Source organism: Aythya marila (assembly GCF_965140915.1).
Source record: "Aythya marila genome assembly, chromosome: 4".
Lineage (NCBI taxonomy): Eukaryota > Metazoa > Chordata > Aves > Anseriformes > Anatidae > Aythya > Aythya marila.
Genome location: NC_139045.1, coordinates 312,589 through 327,454, shown reverse-complemented (window position 1 = coordinate 327,454; position 14,866 = coordinate 312,589). Strand labels below are relative to the sequence as shown.

Genomic DNA, 14,866 nt, shown 5'->3' with positions numbered 1-14,866 from the left:
TACCCTTTTTTGCTAACTAATGGTAGTCTCCAAGAGCAAGATGTATATTGGGAAAGGGAGAAGTGTTTTTAATAATTTTGTATGTACAGGTAAAGTCAGTTGACCTAAAAACAAAACAAAACAAAACAAAATCCTCCAGAATGTAAATCTTGACTGTTTTTTGGTTGTCCTAATGCCTCACTTCCCACTGCATATTGAATTCTGATGATGCAGTTAAACTTGATGACTTTAAAACTTCTCCCTTAACGAGATGTCATGTTTTTACACCCCACACCTCTTTAGGGAGAGTGTAAATTGCGAGTTGAGACAGAAAGAAGAACATGGAAGATAATGTGTACTTCGAAGGACATAATACTTCATGTGTTCCTTGTTCTTTTCTCAACAAGGAAGATCATTACAGAAAAGACATGCTCACAGTTGGAAAAAAAAAAAAAGCCTTTGACAGAGTTTGTATGAACAAATTCTTTTCATGGTGAACTTGTACATATGTAAAACAGTGAACCTAGTTTTTGAGCTAGCTGCCTATTTCTTAGTAGCATTTCTGCTACTATTGCACCAGACAATTTGGCAGATGGTCACAGAATCTGACTCCAATCTTACTAATACATTTCTGCTTTGAAAAGGGAAAAAGAGGTTAACATGTTTTAGTAGAAAAGTCAGATGATGTTTACATGCAGAGACCACTTAAAAAGCTATCACAGGCTGCTGCAAACTGACGAGCAAGAAAAGGAAAATAGTTTTTCTTTTTTTAAATGTAGGTATCATTGAACTTTATAAGGGATTTGCTTGCTTTGATGTTACCAGTAACATTAACATGTTTATTTCTGCTGATTTCTTTCTAAGTGGTACTAGTCTTCAATCTGATAGAAAAAGCCAACCTGTTGACATTTTAAGCTCATGTGATAAAATGAAATTATAAGTTGAACTACTGTGGATCTCTACCAGTCTGTATTGGCTGAACACGAACATCAGTATAGCTCAATATGTTGCTTATGGGGGAACTAAGTGAACATATTATGAAACATAATTGTTTCTAAATATTAGATAAAAATTCCCAACCAAAAATGCTGCTGTTTCAGTTAAAGTTATTTCTGTTCTGTGTTTAGGTTCAGGCACCTTCTACCCCCTCCCACTTCTGAAACTTTCTGTGCATCTTTCTCTAGGTTTCTGGTGCCCATTTCAAGTGTGATCTGCAATGATATTGCCGCATACATCTTTGGATTCTTCTTTGGCAGAACTCCGTTAATTAAGGTATGTACTTGACTCAGCAACAGGTTCTTACAGTTCACAGCATTTTTGATACTTGTTCAAAATTATGTTTATAGAGGTCAGTAGTTTCAGCTGTACTGCATGTTAGACATTTGCTAGAAAACACATCATTTATCTGGTTTCTAGGGATTTTTAAGTGCAAAGTGGGATTACTTGGACTGGCGTATGCTTCATTGGGTTAAAAACTGGCTGTGTAGCTGGGCCCAAAGAGTTGTGGTGAATGGAGTCAAATCCAGTTGGAGGTTGGTCACTAGTGGCGTTCCCCAGGGCTCGGTGCTGGGGCCGGTCCTCTTTAATATCTTCATCAATGATCTGGACGAGGGCATCGAGTGCACCCTCAGTAAGTTTGCAGATGACACCAAGTTAGGTGCGTGTGTCAATCTGCTCAAGGGTAGGAAGGCTCTGCAGGAGGATCTGGATAGGCTGCACTGATGGGCTGAGGCCAACTGCATGAAGTTTAACAAGGCCAAGTGCCGGGTCCTCCACCTGGGATGCAATAACCCCAAGCAGAGCTACAGGCTGGGAGATGAGTGGTTGGAGAGCTGCCTGGCGGAGAAGGACCTGGGAGTGATGGCTGATAGTCGGCTGAATATGAGCCAGCAGTGTGCTCAGGTGGCCAGGAAGGCCAACAGCATCCTGGCTTGTATAAGAAGCAGTGCGGCCAGCAGGTCTAGGGAAGTGATCGTCCCCCTGTATTCGGCTCTGGTGAGGCTGTACCTCGAGTACTGTGTTCAGTTTTGGGCCCCTCGCTACAAGGAGGACATGGAGGTGCTTGAGAGAATCCAGAGAAGGGCGACGAAGTTGGTGAGGGGTCTGGAGAACAAGTCCTACAAGGAGTGGCTGAAGGAGCTGGGCTTGTTCAGCCTGGAGAAGATGAGACTTAGGGGTGACCTTATTGCTCTCTACAGGTACCTTAGAGGAGGCTGTAGTGAGGTGGGGGTTGGTCTATTCTCCCACGTGCCCAGTGATAGGAACAAGGGGGAATGGGATGAAGTTGCGCCAGGGGAGTTTTAGGTTGGATCTTAGGAAGAACTTCTTTACCAAAAGGGTTGTTAGACATTGGAACATGCTGCCCAGGGAAGTGGTTGAGTCACCACCCCTGGAGGTCTTTAAAAGACATTTAGATGTAGAGCTTAGTGATATGGTTTAGTGGAGGACTGGTTAGTGTTAGGTCAGAGGTTGGACTAGATGATCTTGGAGGTCTCTTCCAACCTAGACAATTCTGTGATTCTGTGAATGTAATATCAACGTAGTATGATGAATTTGAGGTCTGTTACATCATTAAATATTGCTGCTTTCTTTTTGGATTGCACGTGCTGGCTAAACTGCATACTACTTCAAAAACTGTTGCTTGAAATAAGGCTTTATGTAATGTTCCTCATCTGGTCTCATTGATGTAGCACTGAGAAGGGCTCGAGCATTAATCTTCCAATTTTGGTAGTATTTGCAAGACCCTACAGAAAGATACAAATTTTTATTTTCATGTCCTTGCAATGTTAACTTTGGTGTATTTGGTTGGATCTGATAATAAATTGCTCCCAGATAGGAAGCCTGATGGAATTTGATGAAGAAAACAGCTTGCTATGCTGGTCTCTCTATGCTTGCATTTAGATGCTGTGCTTTTTTGCCCATCTTAAGTAGGGAGCAAGCATCTCCTGAGGACTGTCCAACCTTGGCAGATTCCCTGCCTGCCCCTGGCCCTGCTTTTCTATCTATAGTGCTCAGAGATTGCAGCCAGTGACATTCAGCGTTTGATACTTGCACATGCTCACAAGTAGGAGCTTACTGCAAACAAGGTCCAGGTGGTTAAAAAAAAAAAAAAAAAAGTTCAATGATGCAATTGATGCAGCTCTCTCTCTCTCTCTCTCTCTCTCTTGTGCCTAGCTGTCTCCCAAAAAGACCTGGGAAGGGTTCATTGGAGGTGGCATCTCCACAGTTGTATTTGGATTCATTGTAAGTAACAACACAACTTTTCTTGCATAGGTTCATGTAGAATAGCTCAGTAAATAGAATCATTCAGGTTGGAGAAGACCTTCAAGATCATCACGTCCAACCTCACCTGCCAGATCTCATCCCTAAGCTTTGTTCCCTAGTACCATGCCCATACAGCTCTGAAATATCCCCACCACTTCCTTGGGCAGCCCATTCCAGGGCTTGACTACCCTCTCTGTGAACAAATTCTTCCTAATGTCCAATTTAAACCTCCCCAGTGCAACTTCAGGCTGTTGCCTTGCATCCTAACACATAATTTCTCCTGACAGAATGCCCATGGGTTTAGACAGGTGCTTTACACCAATGATATGCATAGAAGAAAGCAGCAACATAAAATAATTGCTTTTATATGTAACTTATCAACAAGATCAGTGGAACTTATAGGTGACAACTTGTAGTAGCAGTAGTTCAGGATTGAATGGAGAAGTGAACTCTAAAGAAATAATGAGTAGTTAATGCTTGGGGATATTACAGTGCAGAAATATGCACTAGATAGGAGCCTGAGAGATAGGAAAAGAAAAATAAGATGGGAAATGGTTCCTAAAGGCATTGAAGGTCAGCATCCGCCTCCCTTGTTGAGGCATTCTCCAACTTAAAAAGAGGGCTGATTTTACTCCATTGGGGGTCTCTTTATTACAAAAGATAATAAAGCCTTCAATTACAGTATGATTTTTGACTGTATCAACTAATGCATATTTGACGAGTTGTTCTTCTGCTTTCCAGTTTTCCTATTTCTTGGCTCAGCATCAGTACTTTGTCTGCCCAGTGGAATATAAGAGTGAAACCAATAGATTTGTGACAGAGTGTGAACCTTTGGAGCTCTTCCAGATGAAGAAGTATTCGGTGCCACTATTGCTTCGGGCTGTGTTGGGATGGGTAAGAAAAAAAATCAAGGTTTTAATTAAAATTGGAATTGTAATTCCCAGCTTGAAAACTTTTATAAAAACTTTTTAGAAAGGTACATGAACGTAGGTAGGTCTTGAGGGATAAGAACTGAATTGACACTATGAACTTTTGCTCACATGGGGAGGAGGTCATCAGGGAAAGGCATTGCTGAAGCCACACGAGGAAACATCTCTGTTCTCATTGCCGGTATTTGTGCAGGAAGTGGATGATGCTGTTCACTGTACTGCATGTCATTCAGGTAAGCTGTTAGAATCTTGTGGAAAATTGGTAAAGGCCTGAGTTAGTAGTAAGGCTAAATACTTGCGTTAGTAGAACTTGATTCCATTTGCAGTGAGTGTGCAGCTGCAGTTAGAATAGGATTTGTGCTTGTAATGGAGTCGCCAACCCTTTTCTGTGCATGTAGCCTGCACATTGTGGCAAGAGACACCTTGAATCTTCACCTGACAGGATCTGAACCATCACTCCTGCTGGGGGAAAGCACTGCTGCCTGAGTCACAGGCGTGGGGGGAACTCTCACAGGTACAGACCTGATAGAAATGCATGCGGACTGGTTTTCATATCTACATATTTGTATAGGTGACCAATTTTTATATAAATGATTCGTTATATAGTTGTTTCTATGTACACACACAGCCACCCCCTCACCATCCCACAGATAGATATCCCCACATGGAGGAGCGCACACTTCTGCACAGACACATGCATCTATACGCCCACAGACCCCCACATGCAGCTCCACCCATCCAGACATATATACATCTACCACACACAACCAGACACCTATCCATGTGCATAAATGTGTGCACGTACATACATGCATCCCCCAGACATAAATACACTCACATCACATACATGTACTTATGCAAATACACACAGAGATGCACACCCATGCCCATACACACACATACACCCACATGCCCACACTTAGCAGCACATACATACATCTATACACACACATGTGCATGCCCACACATGTGCACAGATGCACACCCCCATGCATATTTATCTCTCCTTGAAGGCAAAGAGGAGGTGACTGCGATGAACGCAGAACAGGAACAGCTGGCACATGCCTTCTGCATCACTCCCCTGCTCTGCTGCCTCAGCACAGAGAGCTGTGACAGACAGTGCTGAGAAAGACACTGGGTTTTGCTTGCTTTTACACGGGTAGAACACGTAGTGAGAAAAGTTCACATGTAACAAGAAGGCAGAAGTGGGAAATTGTTGCTGCTGTTTGCAAAAACTGAGTACTGCAAATGATTAATGGCTGCAGGTGGTACTTAAAAAAAAAAAAAAAAAGGCAAGACTGCATCAGGAGGGAGCTTTGATATTTTCATGCTGAGTGTGTGTACCATTGCTTCAGGAACTGTGGCGTTGATGGCAAATGTAAAAAGTTATTGTTTGTTTGTTTGTTTTTGCATAAAGTCAGTGTGTAGTCTGGGTTGAGAGAAGTCTTATTTTGTCCAGTTTCATTATACATTTTGGTAAGGGAGGAGAAGGGAACAGTCAGCTCTGCAATAGTCTGGTAGGGAGATGTCAATTAACCCCCTAAAGCAGACAGTGCTTGCACATACACTTTGCAAGTATTATTGCTAATCTCTAAGAGGCCTTTTGAGAACAGGATTGGTTTTAGCAATACTTACAGGAAGTCGAAATAATTCCAGAAGGTAGTCAGTGTTGCTCATAATGCAGATGGGAAACATAAGGTTCAGGGATTTTCAGCTCCAGGAGTTGTATATTGAGAATTGCCAGGTGAGGTGTGCTCAAGGTTGCAGCCTGTGCCATTGACTTGAAAGGGCCCAAAACAAAATTGCAAAATAAAGTAAAATAAAATAAATGCTTACCTTGATTATCATCTTTGGCAATACTCATCTGTTCTCCTTCCTGATAATTAAGTCTCTTATCCCTAAAAACTAATAGATCAAAAGAAATTTCAAGTCTGTGGACGGAATGAGGGGAACAATAGATAGTTAAATGTAAAACAAAAACATTAACAGAGGTTAAACTTTTATCTCCCATTATTGTCCTATGTATGCACGGTGCCAGTATTGCAGACTTGGGCAAAATTCCCGTCTGTCTCGTAAGAGCACTTGAAAGGAGCAACTGTGACAGTGAATTGCATGACAGCAACCAGTGCCTAGGGAGCACTGGGTCACCTGGTCTTCAGAAATATCGTTGGATTACTGGAAAGCTCCTTTCTTTATAGGAAATGGATCTGGAAAAGCAGAGTTGGGGAAGATTAGGCTGGGGAAGATAATATTCCATACAATTAACTAAGGACTTGGCTGAAAAGTATTCTTTTGTATTAGGAAAGGGTGAAGCTTTGTGGAAATTTGCTCTGTACTAGCCCAGTTGTCAAATACTTGAGCTGAAACATGCCTAGAATGAAACATTGAAATATTTTTCACATAGGAAACGGTGAATATGTACCCATTCCAGATGCACAGCATTGCCCTGTCAACATTTGCATCCCTAATTGGGCCATTTGGAGGATTCTTCGCCAGTGGATTTAAAAGAGCTTTCAAAATCAAGGTGTGTCATCACTTCTGTAAGCTGGCAGTGTTTTGGTTGTCTCTTTGAATGAGAGTGCTTGTTCTGTTGGTTGGTTTTTTTTTGTTTGTTTGTTTCATTTATTGAGTGCAGTACCTAGTCTTTCTAGGAAGATCTTTGAGCTGTTTTTAAGCATCAGTAGCAGCACTTTGTTTTATCAGATACAGGTATATTGTTCCAATTTCTTTTTTATTTTAGGTTTGCATTTTGGTTGATAATTACTCTTCTCAGTCATGCTGCTAAAGTGATTGGGATGAACAAGATGTGAGATAATTACACTTGACACGTGTGGCAACCTAACAATTGCTGACAGCAGTTTGCCCTTCAAATTATGGCTGGCCGTATTTTACCTACAGAGTCTATGCTGTACGCAGATGCTGACATGTCAGGCTCACCTGGGCATGAGTGTCGGGCTGCTTTTGCCAATGCAGCGCTGCCTTGTACAAGAACGTGTACTGGCAGATGTTGTGATGTGCTAACCTCTGTTTATTGCAAGGTGTGTGCTGTCGCTTGTGGCAGTAGTGTCCCTGGCTGGCATTAAGTGCAGCTGGAGTATGGGAAGAGGGTAGCCCCAAATTTTCTCCTGACCTTCTTTATGTCTTGGTAGGACTGCTGTAATTCTGAACTTGTTGCTTGTTGCTCTTCTTCCCTGTGTCCACTGGTTTTGGCACATGCTTTGGACAGAAGCATATAAATAAACCTGTTTGTGCTGAACTCTCATACACGTGCTTGTACTTGATCCTTTTCCTGACGCTGGTCCAAGCAGCTTGTCCGGCAGCTCTCTGGCTACAGCCTTGTGCTCTGTCATGCCTGTTAGCCACAGCAGCAAAGGAACATTGGTGTGAAGAAAGGCTTTTTTTGGGGAAAATGATACTTCTGAAAAGCAGTCATTTCAGTACAACACACTGCAGCCAAAGGGCCATCACAGGGACAGGGATATTGTGTGGTTGTTATTAAAGGCGGTGCGTGTATGCAGTCCGTGCCTGCTGGAACAGCATAAGCACAGGGCTTGTATCTATTGCTGGCAGTCAGCTCACCTGACAAAGGTCCAGAAGTGAGCATGAATGACACCAAGGGTGTGTGAGGGCACTTGACTAATAATAAAGCTGTTGTACAGACAAGGTCAGGTAACACAAAGCTGGCATACTGACTATTGCTTGCATCCAAGTATTATTATTATTGTTTTTTAAACAAGTGATTTATTAATGACAAGGCTTTGTGATGCCATTCAATGTATTTATATTGCTTGTGCACATCATGGCTTTTAATTAATGTTACCAAGAATCCAGTGACAAAACTAGCAGGTGAATGGGCCACACAACTTGTGAAGCCAGTGGGAGACAGTGGAAAGAGTTCTCAAGTTACCACTTGGCTGGAAGCAAGTAGATACTTAACTTCAGTACTGAAGTAAGTGCTTCAGTACCAGCTGCTAGTAGACAATGCAAGAAAAGCCATAAAGAGGAGAATCAGATCCTGAAGAGGCAAGAAACAACAACCATTAGCTTGAGACGGTTGCCTCAAAATGGAATCAAGTACGTGCAGACTTGAATGCTCCATCTTGCTTCCTTTTTTTTCTCATTCCTTGACAAACCTTGGCAGTTAAAAACTTCTTTAGCAATGAGGCTCTTTCTAACTTTATGCTTAACACAGTAAAACCATAGCTTAATGGTTTTAATAGCTAGTGGCGTCCCCCAGGGCTCGGTGCTGGGGCCGGTCCTCTTTAATATCTTCATCGATGATCTGGACGAGGGCATCGAGTGCACCCTCAGTAAGTTCGCAGATGACACCAAGTTAGGTGCGTGTGTCGATCTGCTTGAGGGTAGGAAAGCTCTGCAGGAGGATCTGGATAGGCTGGACCGATGGGCTGAGGTCAACTGCATGAAGTTTAACAAGGCCAAGTGCCGGGTCCTGCACCTGGGGCGCAATAACCCCAAGCAGAGCTACAGGCTGGGAGAGGAATGGTTGGAAAGCTGCCAGGCAGAGAAGGACCTGGGAGTGATGGTGGATAGTCAGCTGAATATGAGCCAGCAGTGTGCTCAGGTGGCCAAGAAGGCCAACGGCATCCTGGCTTGTATTAGGAACAGCGTGACCAGCAGGGCTAGGGAGGTGATCGTCCCCCTGTACTCAGCTCTGGTGAGGCCGCACCTCGAGTACTGTGTTCAGTTTTGGGCCCCTCGCTACAAGAAGGACATCGAGGTGCTTGAGCGGGTGCAGAGAAGGGCGACGAAGCTGGTGAGGGGCCTGGAGAACAAGTCCTACGAGGAGCGGCTGAGGGAGCTGGGCTTGTTCAGCCTGGAGAAGAGGAGGCTCAGGGGCGACCTTATCGCTCTTTTTAGGTACCTCAAGGGAGGCTGTAGCGAGGTGGGGGTTGGCCTGTTCTCCCACGTGCCTGGTGACAGGACGAGGGGGAATGGGTTTAAGTTGAGCCAGGGGAGTTTTAGGCTAGATGTTAGGAAGAACTTCTTCACTGAAAGGGTTGTGAGGCATTGGAACAGGCTGCCCAGGGAAGTGGTGGAGTCACCATCCTTGGAAGTCTTCAAAAGACGTTTAGATGTAGAGCTTAGGGATATGGTTTAGTGGAGGGCTGTTAGCGTTAGGTTGGAGGTTGGACTCGATGACCTTGAGGTCTCTTCCAACCTAGAAAATTCTGTGATTCTGTGATTCTGTGATTAATGACGGCCTTAAAACACCGCTGTGAAGTGATGCTTGATGAGTGTGTTTCATCTGAATCGGTTAACATGATTTTTTTTCCTCCCTGTCCTTCAAACCCAAAAGGATTTTGCAGACACAATCCCTGGGCACGGTGGCATAATGGATCGCTTTGACTGTCAGTACTTGATGGCCACTTTTGTTCACGTCTACATCACCAGTTTCATAAGGTATTGGATTTTTGAAAATCAAAATACATACACTTGGATAGGTGCGGTACCACTGTGTTGCAGTCCAAGTTGTGTTCTGCACCATTATAATAGTAGGATTTGTTCCTAAATCTGTTCTATGCAATTACTTCAAATACAAAAATCGTTAAGAATGCACATTTGTGTGCCCTTGTAAGATTAGTGTAATGTTCAAGCTATGCCCAGAGTGTTAACAGTAACCTGTGTAACCCAAGTACCAACAAGTTTTTGTGTTGCAGCCTTGTACAAGTTCTGCTGGAATTTACTAATAGGGAGGTATCAGGATGGGGTTCTGGCAGGAGGGTTGTTTGCTGTAACATCTGCTTACTGTTTTTTGCTTCCTGAAGAGCCTCTATATTGAGGATGCAGTTTTTTCCCACAAGCTTCAGTATTTCTCAGTGGCTGGACTTGAGGTTTTCTGTTGGAGAGACTATCTTTTTACTGTGGGTAAAAAGAGTAGATGACTTACTAAAAACAATGCTCATCATCTCACACCAGCTTTCAAGAAGAAATTGTGGGAATGGCAATTGTATTGCAATTGCTTTAGTTCCCAGGGAAAGGGTACTCAAGGTAAGGGACTGGAGGTAGCCAAACTCATATGTGCCCTTAGTTTTATAAATACATTTGAGTAAATAATCATGAGATAACTAAGTTACAGATTCTTTGCCTCATGTTTGGTCTATCGTAAAACTACGCTGTAAATAAGTGGCTGAAAATGGGGCTGATAGGTTCCTGTCATTTAGAGGAGTATAGTTTAATTGGTGGGTTTCTTTCCTGACTTGGACCATTTTCCTTTTAGTTGGTAGTATACAGCTAAACTAGCAATGGATATTAAACTAAAAAAGCCCTTTTGATGAAGAATGTGAGTATAGTAAGAAAGAATAAATAAGTCAATCTTCTTTGTCATAAACCTTCTTAATATCCCCATTTGACAGAACATACAAGCAATGCTTTTCTCTTTTTGTTTGTATTTGGCTAAGGAGAGTGCTTTCCCAGTGATGCTTGGCCATGCATCCTGAGGGGATGGTTAGAGCAGAAAATATCCATACTTTAGTATCCCCCCCAAAAATGGGAATTCATTGCTTGTGCAGCAGGGGGGGAATGGAAGGCTGTCTAAAAGCTTCTTTAGAGCTGCTGCTCATCAGAAAAACTTTTCATTGACAGAGGTCCAAATCCCAGCAAACTACTGAAGCAGCTGTTGGTCCTTCAGCCAGAGCAACAACTAAATGTGTATAAAACCCTGAAATCTCATCTTGTTGAAAAAGGGATCCTGCAGCCATCTTTGAGAGGATAGTCTGTCAAAATGAAGCACAATGTGAAAACTCTGTTTAGAAGCTGTCTGTGGAAAAGCACTATAAATGTGCACAAAGATGGTACCTGAAGGAAGAATACTTCATGGTCTGGAAGAGGTGAATGCTTCTTTCCTGAAAGGAACACGAATGCTGTGACTTTCCATGAGGAAACAGAAGATCTGTTACTCCTAAAATAATTAAACAGCTTGCAAAGTAACAGTACATATGTTTATGTATTTTATTTCCTGCAGTGGATGGTACCAGGCCTTCCTCAGTACCCAGCCTGACAAGATTTGTATTTTAAAAAGCTAACTTTCCTTTTTAAATCGTCCTGGATGAGAACAGTAAGACCACACTCAAAATAAGCTATATAGCCAGCAAATTTTATTAAAAATTTTAAATTCACTGGTTGTTTTTGATGACTTCTTTAATATTGTATGCTTTAGCAGTACTTTTTTAGTGTTAAGTGGTTGCTGAAGTGAAAACACAGGTGAGGCTGGCAGTCGATCATTTATCTAGCCAGGTGCTGAAGTCACAATTGGCCAGAAAATACACATTTGCCTGTTCAAAACAGTCCTTACAGACTGCACTATGAGGCTTCCTATATTTACTACATCACTACGAAGATTAAACTTAACTGTGTTTTTAACTAATAAGCTTTCTTATGAAACTATTTCATCCTTTCAAAAGGGAAGTATCTTTACTGAAGTACAGCTGAGCTGATTGGGCTGCAGAGCTGCCTTTTTTTTTTTTTTTTTAAATGAACGTTATGGGTTATAAGCAAGTGTGTACATCCAGGATTAACAATTACCTAACAATGGAATTCTTAATGTGCAAACAGAGTTAGATGAACTTGGAGTTTAAGATCTTGGTTTCCAGAGGATGGTCTGTGTCTGAAGACGTAATTTCACGCCTTATTCCTTGTGCCTCTTTACTACTGTGTAGAATGGGGATTTTTTTCTCCCTTTTAAAAGCACTTTGAAGTCCTGTTTTATTAATATGTTAGTGAGTGAAGACAGAAACCTTTATCTCATGGATGTGCATGGTGCAAGACAGGATGCATGTTTGTTTTTTTTTTTTGCATGTTGCTATTTACCAAGAATCTTCAAGGAAGCCTGGGCAACACCACAGGAATTTGAATGGAGAATTTTTAAAGGAAGCAGTTATTCTGTAGACTTGATGGGACAGATGAGGAAAGCTGATACTCTGCATTTCTCAGTCCTAGTTGTTTCCTAACTTATTTTATCACATGATAAGTCTTAATGCAAATTAAATTTTTTTTTGAGACAATGAAAATGATTCCTTTATAAACAAAAAGCACAAATGCCAATTTGGTTTTGGTATACTGTAATTTGATTCAGTATCATTTTTCAACCAACTGTAAATAAGTTTCTAATGCAGTGAACATCCTAATGCTACATGTGTCTGTATTTGTATGTGTGTATATGTATATAGCATTAATAGGTGTGTGTGTGTGTATACACACATATAAAAGGTGAAAAATTTAAATAGTTGGTGGTACCTGAGAATAAAATCATGGAGAAAATAACTAGGATTCATGATAGGCTCTATCTGTAATTTTGAGACTGGTTCTGTTGAATACAATGCATATGAATACATCGCATGCTCTGTTTTGCACTTAAGCCACAGTACCATGTGTACAGCACGTGTGTGGAGAAGCACTCCTGCACGTGGCTGTGAAATGGAAATCTGGCCCTAGAGTAATCTCTGCTTATGTCAGGTGTCTGACAGAAGTAGATTTTTTATGGCACTTTCTATGTCTGACCTGGAGGCAGCAGGACTATGTTGAAGGAACATTCTGAAACAGGTTGGCTCTTAAAAATGTTGTAAGCTGTTTGTCCATCAGTGGCCAAGTCACTTGGGCTGTTAATTGGAAGGGACTGCATTTTGTCCCTTCCACCGGAAGAGAAATACAGCCAGAGGTTAAAAGATGGCACAGCCAGGAAGAATAACGTGTGGAAAGGTGCTTGAAAAAGAAGGGAGAGAAAAAGGGTGTGTGCATCAGTGAGGATGACCAAGTAGCATACCTTGAAAATAAACTTGTTGGTGAGGCTTTGGTTGTGCACGGGACTCTTGGAGTTGCTTATGAAAAAAGCACAGTTTTATTGGAGCCGGTATATCTTTATCCTGTGTTTAAATAGTAAAATAAAAAGAATATATATTAAAAGGTATTCGTTGTTTCTAAAACTTGAACTTTCTAGTGTAATTTTATAGCATGTGTAAAGTTAAGGAAGTTAAATTGATTTGAGCATTTATTACAACAGACCATTTGAAATCTATGTTTTTGCACAGTAAAAGGTACAACACAGCAATTCTGCTGTTCAATATTAAAATGAAGAAGAGATCACTTCTGAACTCATTCATAGCTTTTTGTAGAAAGAATAATAGCATTCAGCTGGCTTAGGCTTTGTAAATACAACTCAGCAGGAACTGTCACTGTGAAGTGACAATTATATTTGCTTGCTACAGAACATGTTTATCCCAGTTGTTACTTTTGCTAGTCCAAGCACTACAATGTGATCAACAGGACAGTTTAACTTTTGCACCAGTGATTCTTTTCAGTTGTACTTCTGTCACAAGTTGCTGTAATTACCTATTGAGCAAAAAAAATGTATATTTGTAAATACTGTAAATGTTTTGAGCATATAATGTATGTTTTAGTTTGTTGAATCTTTCATTGAAGCAGGCATTGTAAAAATAAAACCAGAATATAAATCCTCTCATGTTGTATTGTTTCATTGGTTTCTATGCAGAGCAGGTAGCAATCTCTTAACAAAACTGTATTCTTCCTTGAAGTTGCATCCTCAGTAATGAAGGTAGCAAATAATTTCCTATTTATTTGTCAAGACTTGGGGCTGTCCTAGGCAGTTACTGCAGGCACTTTCTATGATGCATCTCTTGCCCAAGCACATGCCAACTTGCCATCTCTTCCCACAGGTACCCAGTTTAATGCAGCATCCTTTCCTCCCAAGCACGTGACACACAAGGCACGCTTATGCCTGGCTACTGCAGTGAGCTGTTCCTGACAAAAGGGGAACGTGATGCTGTCACTGCCCTCTAGGCTCACTTTCCTCAACGTAGGAAACATTGCTGCCTCTGGTCTCTGAAGGTGTCTAGTGAGATGTTGGAAGAGGCTGCCACAGGCAACAAGGACAGATAGTGGCTCCCTTGGTCCCCCGCCCCACAGTTCCCAAGCACTACTAGAGGCCACTGCCTCAGCTAGAGAGAAGACACAGGAGGGGTGGGCCATGTGCTGCTCAATGGGCAAGCTGTGCTGGCCCAAGCACAGTGTGTGACATCTTCCAGTCTGTGCTCCAATATCACATCACTGGGCAAGGCTGCTCTGGGCATGCCTTCCTGGCTCTGCTCCCAGCTTCTGAAAATAAATGGGAGAGAAGGGAGGGTGCAGCAGCAGGAGGACTATGGATCATGTCCAGGGAGGACTTGGACAGCTCTGTCTACTCCGCAACATTCTGCTTTGGCAAATGCAAACAGTGTTGCAGTTTCTTGGGTGGTAGCACTTGTGAAATTGTCCTGTTTTGAATCCCCCTTCCCATGTGTTACTCCCTGTGTGGCTGGCACATACTGCTCAGCTTGTGCAGTGTGTGAGGATGAGGGGATGGCAGCTGGTGGCTGCCGTTCTCCTCTTGTCCTGTTGCTGCCTTTTTCAGTCCTGGATCTAAGGCCTTTCACCTGCAGACTCACCATGTGTCCATGAGCACCTTCTTCCACATGGAGGGGACAACAGGGGCTTCAGTTCAGAGGGGCACAGCTCTGTTTCCATCCACAGTCTGAGCTTGATCCTGCCCCTCTTTGGCTTTAGTCTGTCCTGCCTCCGCTGCAGGTGGTCCCTGGAAGCATCCCTCTCCTCCCCCCCCACCACTGTCTGAATGCTGTTGTCTGTTACTTGTATGGAAAAAAATGAAATTTTTACCTTTAACA

At 42.3% G+C, this 14,866-nt stretch overlaps 1 protein-coding gene across 3 annotated transcripts in view; it reads left to right on the top strand.

The window, feature by feature from the left end:
* The window catches only part of CDS1 (CDP-diacylglycerol synthase 1), a 30,266-nt gene extending 16,639 nt beyond the window's left edge, over positions 1-13,627 (top strand). For 2 of the 3 annotated variants that reach the window (XM_082759402.1, XM_082759404.1), the window contains exons 8-13: positions 1,164-1,251; positions 3,154-3,222; positions 3,985-4,137; positions 6,577-6,696; positions 9,490-9,593; positions 10,776-13,627. In XM_082759402.1, the coding sequence (XP_082615528.1) occupies positions 1,164-1,251; positions 3,154-3,222; positions 3,985-4,137; positions 6,577-6,696; positions 9,490-9,593; positions 10,776-10,905 (664 nt within the window). In that variant the 3' untranslated portion in view covers positions 10,906-13,627. The remainder of the gene's footprint in view (positions 1-1,163; positions 1,252-3,153; positions 3,223-3,984; positions 4,138-6,576; positions 6,697-9,489; positions 9,594-10,775) is intronic. The other variant, XM_082759403.1, reaches the window with a different exon arrangement.
* Positions 13,628-14,866: the final 1,239 nt, after the last annotated feature.